This window comes from Botryllus schlosseri, chromosome 2, assembly GCF_051294905.1.
Source record: "Botryllus schlosseri isolate E-star chromosome 2, Bs_hap1, whole genome shotgun sequence".
Taxonomy (NCBI): Eukaryota; Metazoa; Chordata; class Ascidiacea; order Stolidobranchia; family Styelidae; genus Botryllus; species Botryllus schlosseri.
This window is the reverse complement of record NC_137237.1, coordinates 7,442,340-7,451,769: the sequence shown is the minus strand read 5'-3', so window position 1 is coordinate 7,451,769 and position 9,430 is coordinate 7,442,340. Positions and strand designations below refer to the sequence as shown.

General features: G+C 40.0%; 1 protein-coding gene across 1 annotated transcript; it reads right to left on the bottom strand.

Moving 5' to 3' along the window:
* Positions 1 to 37: 37 nt before the first annotated feature.
* On the bottom strand, positions 38 to 8,923 carry LOC145456004 (transient receptor potential cation channel subfamily A member 1-like). The gene is made up of 11 exons (XM_080334042.1): positions 8,593 to 8,923; positions 8,378 to 8,533; positions 7,879 to 7,949; positions 7,696 to 7,818; positions 7,439 to 7,568; positions 7,091 to 7,260; positions 6,902 to 7,031; positions 1,480 to 1,746; positions 1,195 to 1,317; positions 1,026 to 1,132; positions 38 to 610 (listed from the first exon to the last, which is right to left on the bottom strand). The coding sequence occupies exons 1-11, from the start codon at positions 8,662 to 8,664 to the stop codon at positions 406 to 408; spliced, it is 1,554 nt and encodes a 517-aa protein (XP_080190168.1). The 5' UTR covers positions 8,665 to 8,923; the 3' UTR covers positions 38 to 405.
* Positions 8,924 to 9,430: the final 507 nt, after the last annotated feature.

Genomic DNA, 9,430 nt, shown 5'->3' with positions numbered 1-9,430 from the left:
AATGACATCGTATATTTCCCGAATACACCACTCTTGGTACATATCTCAAATCCTTACTATATTGGCTTTATGTGCGAACATTGAGTATAGTAGTAGCAATAATATCACAAAACACAGTATTTCTCCTTACGGAATTTTAATAATACAAGAAGTCTATATTTGTATAGTGTGCACTGCAGTAGACAAAAATTATTTATTTCGTTCATTAATGAAGAATCAGTGTGAGAGTATGCAAGTGCATCTGTTAAATCAATATATACGTAATTCCGATAAATCAAAAATAGAAAATCTACTCTCAATATTTAATAATTTTATGTACATTCATTCATTTGAAAGATTCTCCACTCCTGCACTTTTCATCTTGCACCATATGGGGTCAACTGGCGTCGATACACCGAGCAATTGCTACTTCATAAAAGACTTGAAGGCGTTCGCAGCTATAAGCTTGTTCCGAACTCCGCTATAGGCGTTGCTGCCCCCGAAATGGCGTTGGTAATCTGGCAACGCTCCTTCGTCCTGATTATCGGCTTCGGACTGAATCTCCATTTTCTGTACTATTAACCGTAGCAGCTCGTGTTGTTTTACTAATGTCACTTGCATGTCTTTCAGCCTGCGAAGGTAAAAACTTCGTCAGTCAGCGTGAGTGATTCTGAAGCGACAGAGCCAACAGGCTGTCACGACAACGACGTGTATCTTATATTCGATAAGATAACAATAAAACGGTATTTAGTAGGAATTTGTTTTAACCCTTCCCAAAGAATGCAGTAGACTGAGATTCGTACAAGTCTTCGACGCATTCTCTTGGGTTCAGGAAAGCTGATAAAATCTCATAGTAAATCCACTCAGTAGAATAGTATAGCTGGTGAACAATGATAATAAGTGATAAGACTTTCGTCGGAGAAAAGACAGTGGATCTGTCTCCACAGAGGGATTTCCGTCAACCCCATCTTAGTCTGCTCATGGCCATTGCACGGAGATCTTGTACCGCACGTGCCTGTTGATGTGGTGTACAGATCTACACAAACCTGTCCTTCTGCTTCTGAATCTCGCAGTGCAGATGGTCAATATTTCGGTCGGTTATGGACAAGACAGTTTCATTGGCGTGGGGAACAGCTTCGTCTTTTGCTGTGAACTAAAATATAGGTTACGTGTAATCTCTCGCTGTCGTTAAGACTGCACAGTGCGCACACTTACACGTCCCATAATTTTTGCAACTGGCCCACACTTCCTGTTTGGCCAAATAACCAACTCGTCTTTATCGATCATCCGTAAGATCCTCACAGATAGTTTTCCTTCGATGTCAGTGTGCAATTGTACCTGTATTAGAAATAAAACGATTGAAAATCGTAGCTAGCAACTGGTACTACTGACGTAAAAAACGTCATGCCAAATTTTGCTAACAACTCTAATGCAGTACTAAACTATACTGAACTAATGTCACATTTAAGTGTCACTGTCACACGCATTCTTCTAACCGACCTGCATGGCCAACCGTTGTAATTCTGCGTTGCTTTGTACCTCCGCGATGTCACCAACCGCGAGACCGATGAGCAAGTTCATCAGCAGAATCGGCATGACGACAATGAAGCAAATGAGGAGCAAAAACGACAGAGTCGGGTAATGCAGAGTGCTGTCATCGCCATCTACGAACGGCGCGAGGAACATCTCGACGTAATTGATCTCGCCCAAAGTCATGGTAACCACGCGCAGCGCTGACAATCCCGGCGTGGAGAAGCTTTGGTCTTCCTGAAATATTGCGCGAAATATATGCTAAGTTTTAGAGACTCTTTGAGGTACACAACTTCAGTATATTGATTAATATATTCGTACTGCAGTAAACCCGAATATTTTGGGCAGACACCCGTCAGGCACTCACGGTAATCGTCAGCGACAGTAGAGAATTCAAGAGACCTTTGTATATCAACAGTCGTATCACAGATTATGACGTCACATGCATGAAATTTCGAATAACGTACAAGACTACAAATGTATAGGTATAGCTGTGATTCAATTTTCACCAGCCCTTACTATAATTACCAATTTACCAAGAACGACACAAGTGGCCATACTATATAGTCACGAACCTTATTCACCAAATGTCAGGAAAAAGGAAAGGCTTAACGTGCGTACTGAAAGAATGTGTGTTGTTATTTTTAGTATTCATGGTGCTTCGAATATACTTCGGTTCTATAAACCTGCCGATATTCCTTATTATGATTCCTGATCTGCAAACTTGTAGCACGGACCACTTTGGTTCTACGCTTTTGTAAGACACCAATTCAGGCGCGTAGTCAGCCGAAAAATAAGGGGGGGTTTGAAATAAAGGGGAGGGGGTCGATTTTTTTCGAATTTAGTAATATAGCATCAATTCATTAGGGTTAAGTACATGCGTAAATAACGATTACATAACATCCTCGTGTTGACGATTACACGCGTATGATAAGCTTGCCGACGAGTCCGGAAGTGCTGTTAATTATCGACTCTCTGATCTGTCGTGAATAATTAAATACGCCCGCGTATCAACGCGTCGAACAATTAAATACGCGCGCTTATGGGCGACGATTTGCGCAAGTCAAAATGTACGAGTTTTTATGGAATATGTGCTACAATGACGCCGATTTCAGGTGGTTCAAACTAGGGACGGTGTGAACGTGAGGTTCACGTTCGCGTTCTGTGTGTAAACCTCGGATATTTAGAGGTTCACGTTCACAAACGAACCTTGGTAGGTTCTGCACTGTGAACCTTTTTCATATATTATAATTTTCACGTCATTATAACATCTTTGGTTGAAATTTATTGCATTTCAATTGCGGCCCGTTTATGCATGGCGCTGGCAAAAAAAAAATCAACACTAAACGAGCATGCACCTCGACAATCTCAAAAATGTTACCTGCTTTGTTCCAAAAGTTTGCTCGAAATATCCAGCTTTCTGTTCGTGAATATTCATCATTCAGTGACTCTATGCTGTGAGTTTGACCCAAAATCACACAACATCAAGAGTGAAATACGCTGCATGTAGGTAGTTAGCGAATAATGTTTATTTAACCAATCAAAGAAATTGATATCGTTGTCTGATGTAAAGAATCTAGCAAGCGTACGGGGTCCATCTCCATTTCATATGTTTATTGTATCATAAAAACCAAATCAGTGCGATTGGGGTGTTGGATACTGATACTGGCATAGACCGTTAAGGCGTAAGCTTATATTCCCTTGCAAGTCCTCGTCGATATTGTTGGCAATGCGACGGAAGATATTGATTTTATGGAATTATTTTATCATTTGATTGCTCCAGTTGATACATTTGGCGACGTTAAAAAAAGTCAGTATGTACTTCAGCACTGCGGCATCATGTGGCCCCAGTCGTCGCTAGGTATCGTGTACATTAATTTACATCACTTCACTGAAATGGAGTGTTGGAACTACCAATATGACGTCATGAGGTTCACGTTCGCGTTCACACGAACCTGAACCTTTCAGAGGTTCACACTATCCCTAGTTCAAACCTTACCTCTTTTATAACTCAAGCCTTGATACACAGCTTCTGATGGTTATGTTCAAGTATTAGCGGAAATCAATCGCGCATGTACGCACGCGTCGCACATGTTTGCGGTCACTTCGGTGTCATTCAGTTTCGAGATGTCACTCTTTAATCACAATCGCTAATCAGCATATACTTAACGGCATTTTATCCAAGCCATCGGGAAATAGGAGCCAAAGCATGGTAGGCCCGAGACGCGGTAGTTAGGCTAGCGATATCTTTCGCACTGCTAGGCGATTGCAGATGCGACGATAACGTGAGCACCAAGCCAATGTAGATGCGATTGTGTAGGTTAGCGATGATATCGTGCGCACCGGGCCTATTGCAGATGCGATTCTTCAAGCCAGCGGAACTAGGCTTTTTGAAGACGCGGTAAATCAGGCTAGCAACGATTGCCGAGCGCGCGGCAGCGAATGACCTAATTTCGCAATCATCTCAGCGCGAGATCGAGTCGCGTTACATTGTGCAGTGCAAAGTGCAGATGAATCTCGCAACACGTCTTTCGTTAATTGGCCGCGCGCAACACTGATAATACGACTTATTGAATTGCAACCTAGTATTAGCGTCAGAACGGTCATTTGAAAAGGACGCGGTTTCGCGTGTAAGGAGGGGGTTTCGACCCCCGAAACCCCCCTGGCCACGCGCCTGCACCAATTCCGATGATCACATGACGAGGAGGAACCTTAACCTCCAACACTTAGGTAGGAATTTTGGAGTCGACCTCGGTGGGACTCCAACCCATTGCAGCTGTAGAAGGTACCATTGACGCATATATAAATCGTAAATGTTCGAGTAGCCCCACAGACTCAACATTCCAGTGAAAGGCTACTCCAAATAGTTTAAACCAGGGTTACCATATTTTAGAATTGGGAAAGGACGACACTTCTTCAAAATTTTCAAACTTCCGGAGAAAAATCTTGAAAAAATGATAAATTTTTCTCACTTTGTGGTCGGTTGACTAAAAAAAGGTCAACTCTCTCGCTCAGTGCCCAAAATACAGTTTCCTTTCATATTATCAGATAGTTGACTAAAGAAAAGGTCAACTTTTCGGCTCAGCTCCCGAAATAGCCGCCGGAGCGTTATTTCAGTGCTGATTTACTGTATCTCAGTCGAATTTGCCCTACATTTAACAAAAATTCTCAAAAAGAGGACAAAATCTCAAAAAGGAAGGCAAATCCTCCTAAAGGATGACATATATGGTAACCCTATAGTTTAAACCCCTTCATACCTTTTATTTTTTATCGCAATATTGATGCGTTTTGAATTTATGAAATTATTAATATGGAAGAATGAACTAATATCCGTGTCTGTAGTACAGTGTTTCTCAACCCCGAGTCCGCGGACTCAAATGAGGCCGTGAAAGGACATGGATGAGTCCGCGAGCACAGGGATTTTCGGTAAATTAATCGATACACACGTTGACAAATTGTCAACCTGGTATTTCCTCATGTGTTTCAATGGAAAAGCGGAAATCTCATTTTGAATGTGTTATATTAGATGATTTTATATTGATAAAACATTACCAAACGATCATAGATCCTAATTTGGATGTCCAGTTGTCCACGGACATAGTTTTAGCTTGAGAATGTCGAATATCTACCAAAAAATATCGAAATTTACAATTTTTTCTTCAATTTCCGATATGATATCGGAACATGTAATTGACGGACCTACGGTACTGGTCCGGGTTCGTCAAATTCCGATTTGAGACTTGGGCTTCAACCTTGATGGGTGATTCGCAAAATACAACTCTTGAACTGTTAGACACCTAGCTGTCATATAAAATGCAAATATACCCAAATATGTGACTAGCGGCACTGAGCTTGAATAGTGCTTTCAGAACTATATTCATTGTAGTAGAATTTATTACCTCGAAGACTTTTCGCGTACCCCTTATCAAGAGATATACAATAAGAAGGAGAAAGATTTTGTCTACAATCGTTAAGTATGCCATAAATATATACCGCTAATTGTCTCTGTAACGTCTTCCGTGTATTGTATAATTTTATTTTCTCTTGTGCCTTTATTAGACTACCGGTACAGCTGACTTTGGCCAGCTTGCGCTCGTTTTTATTATTATATTGTTACGTCATATTTTGCCAATTTGGTTTTCGTTAGAACCTATTTCTGTATGCCTCTTATTGTGCCGTTAACTCTTGATGAGGGTCATACGAAATGCCTTCAAGTTAATAAATTATACTACAATGAATGTAGTTTGGAATGCAATATCAGAGATACCTCAATAAGCGATGTTTCGCTAAGTATATTTCAAACGCAAGAACAACGAAACATAAAGCTCTACAACAAATTGTTCAGCATTCCAAGCAATATTCGTTCTCCTGAAATGTTCTGTGTCTTGGGCAACCAGTTGGTTGCCAGTGTCACAGGCAAGACGGGTATCCTTTGGACATCTGTAGCATCTTCCTGGCTTGATACCAAATATGTCAGGGATGCCTATAAACCCTTATTATCGGCAACTGGAATTTTTCAAAATGCCCTAGATTTATGGCCGAGGTAGCCCATTGGTAAAATTGTCATAACCAATTCTATCCTGGTTATAAATGTACAATTTTCGTCGGATTGACTTGAATTTGGTACGCTTGGATGCGGAATTTGACGATGAGTATTCACATACCGAAAATGCCAGGTATAAACTCCTATGACAGCTCTTCATACACACGTATGCACGCGTTTTCGGCGCGATATACGCTGAGTGTTATTGTATTTATTGCGACTTATGGTCCACTTGTAGACGTTATTTGGATATTGATAAATCGTAGATACATGTGCTCATCACAGAAACAATCTATAGTTGTCTATTTATCAGTAGAACTCGAAATATGGACTACATTACTGAACATGAACAGTTGTTTGCATTGCAAAGCCGACAGATATGGAAAGACACCTTTAAAAAGGCTTCTTTGACTCAATTTTGGACAAATGTGCACTGTGCAGTCGATGGAGCATAGTCTTTCAGATCTTTGCTAGCAAGCTGCAACAGCTCTTTTGCCATTTCCAACCACATACCTGAGTAAATCTGACTTTTCAACCCTGACGATGATCAAAAGAAGTATCGCAATAGACTTCAACCGGTAGATGACATCAGATGTAGGCGTACATTAACAACCATAATTCCGGAATTCGATAAACTTGTCAAGCAAGTTCAAGGACAAGGCTCTAATTGAGTGTGTGTTGAGTGCAAAACAGTGCTTGATTTTTTCGTTGATACCGTATTAAACTCTCTTGGATAGAAATCAAAAAACCTAATTTTCGTTAATATATAGCTTGAGTCCGCGGATATATAGGCGAGCTTGAGAATAGTCCGCGGGCCAAAAAGGTTGAGAATCACTGCGAGTGTAGTACCTCGTTGTGTAGAAGTGCGTAGAAAGACAAAGTAAACGCGACGATGAGGAACGAAAAGAGAGCCAGAACTTTACACAGGGTTTTCAAAATGACCAGGAACATGACGACGTATATCCCAGTAACATCAAATCTTGAAAGCAAAGGAAGTACATCGTTTACGGTAGACTCGACAATTATATACAGACTTACCTCTGGAAAAACAACAGTAAATTGAACCAGGCAAGCAAGACTGTTACTGAGCCGAATTCGAATTGCCAATGAATTGGATATCCAGTCAGGAACGGTGTCACGTAGAGCAGCGTGCTCACATACAGAATCCACTCAATCACATTGGTAGCATCCATGAAATATTTGGCTTTCTGTTACAATAATTTGAATCATGATGATAATGTGTGTAGGCCTACTACGCAGTACATTGCTAAACGTGAAGCTATAAGCACATCTCCTAAGTCCCCTATATATGCCTGTGGTATAAAGAAAATACTCGGCCATACCTCGAAATGCCTCAGCCATTCGAACTGAAAGGGATGTTCATACCTGCTGGTACATTTGCACCAATTCTTTCATTAATTGCCCGACAGACAGACCAGTCAAAAGTAGTATCATAACCATCCGAAAAGTAGAATATTCCATTGGCGATTGGATTCGGTTAGTTTCATTTACCGATCTGAAAAGCAGCGTAGATAAACTGTCAGGTTATTGTAAATTCGGAATTAATCGAGGTTAAACCGAGCAATACTATCGGAATCTCCAAATACACTGCATACCCATATATTTAATATAGAGAAACTTACCCACGGGCTTCATTATGGTAGATTGGAGAAGTGTCAGTGGAGCAAACCAGATAAGTTAAAGGTATAAGCCCAAGAACGTATATGAATAAATTGATACCGTGCACCCATCGGCCATATGCGTTCCTGAAATGAAGGCTTGCTCGTAAAGATTGATTTTACATATAATCATATTGAACAAATTACCATTTCATCTGAAGATACGCAGTCGAAACTGGATGTCGTAAGCATTCCACGCGATTGTATTGAACCATACTCTGTGTTGTGTAATAACAATAGTGTATTCGGTAAGTAACATTTTTATATGAAGAACATGGTGTTGTAAGCGTATAACGCATCAGGCCTAAACATAACCGATATTAGGTTTCGGAAGTACGAAGTGAAATATAAAAGGAAAAGTGGAGTCGAGTCGACAAATATTTTGAATAAAGGCATAGGACTGTTTCAAATGTTTCATGGATAACCTTATCGGCAAATTAAAACCGAATCGTATAGTTACTACTGTCGTTGAATGCATGTACCTTAATGCGATTGGCTGAGTTATGTATGACGATACTTATCGATACTGTTACGTGTTATATCTTCTATACAACATGCAAAGAATTGCCAACACGGAACCAGCGTAGTTGTTCTTTAGGTGAACTGTTCTCCAAATTGAGATATCACCATAGTGAACAATACCCACGTTTAACGCCGGCAGGGTAAATGCCGATTCCCCTTTGCTTTTGCTCACGGTCCTGTCATCGGGTGTGAATTGCTTATTGTTATCGGATTTCTCGTGGAATATTTCTTTTATTTTCTGTTCATACTCCACGCGTTTGTTAATATTCGGTTGCAGATACTGTACAGGATGGAGAGATATACGGTCACGCTTTCGATGTGCGGAGATTTCGAATCTACCTTGAACTCGTACTTGATCCAGTAATCTTTACTTTTTGGGCTACAATCTGCAGTTTTAATGCATCGATTCATGGCAATCTGAAATTTGAAATCTGAATGTCAGATCGAAGGGTCGGCAGCAATCCATTGACCCCGTTGCAGATGCTTATGGTATATTTACGAATCATTTCATGTGTCCGTTAACAAGGATGGACTGATTGATTGATGGTAATGATCTGAGTCGAGTCGTGACGGTCTAATTCCTTCAAGTATCACAGCCATTGCTAATATTTATTCATGCACATAAATTTACCGGTTCGGTTACTCACTGTAATAACACTACACGTAGCGACGAAAGTTATGTGGAATTGTCGTGCGGCAGTAGCTCAGGGTGCCTTTATTTTGTACATGCAAGCTAATGAAAAGCTAATGCAGCTAATTAAGCTAAGGAAAAGCTAATTAAGCTAATGAAAGGCTAATTAAGCTAATGAAAAGCTAAGTAAGCTAATGAAAAGCTAATGAAAAGCTAATTAAGCTAATGAAAAAGTAAGCTAATGAAGAGTAAGCTAATGAAAAGCTAATGAAGCTAATTAAGCTAATGAAAAGCTAAGTAAGCTAATGAAAAGCTAAGTAAGCTAATGAAAAGTAAGCTAATGAAAAGCTAATGAAGCTAATTAAGCTAATGAAAAGCTAAGTAAGCTAATGAAAAGCTAATGAAAAGCTAATGAAAAGCTAAGTAAGCTAATGAAAAAGTAAGCTAATGAAAAGTAAGCTAATGAAAAGCTAATGAAGCTAATTAAGCTAATGAAAAGCTAAGTAAGCTAATGAAAAGCTAATGAAAAGCTAATGAAAAGCTAAG

What these genes read in the sequence shown, in the direction of transcription:
- LOC145456004 (XM_080334042.1), bottom strand. Translation starts at nt 8,664, where the DNA reads ATGAATCGATGCATTAAAACTGCAGATTGTAGCCCAAAAAGTAAAGAT. An exon ending in TTGCAAAAATTATGGGACGT is followed by an intron (nt 1,133 to 1,194) that starts GTAAGTGTGCGC and finishes CCTATATTTTAG; the next exon opens with TTCACAGCAAAAGACGAAGC. An exon ending in ATTCAGAAGCAGAAGGACAG is followed by an intron (nt 611 to 1,025) that starts GTTTGTGTAGAT and finishes TTACCTTCGCAG; the next exon opens with GCTGAAAGACATGCAAGTGA.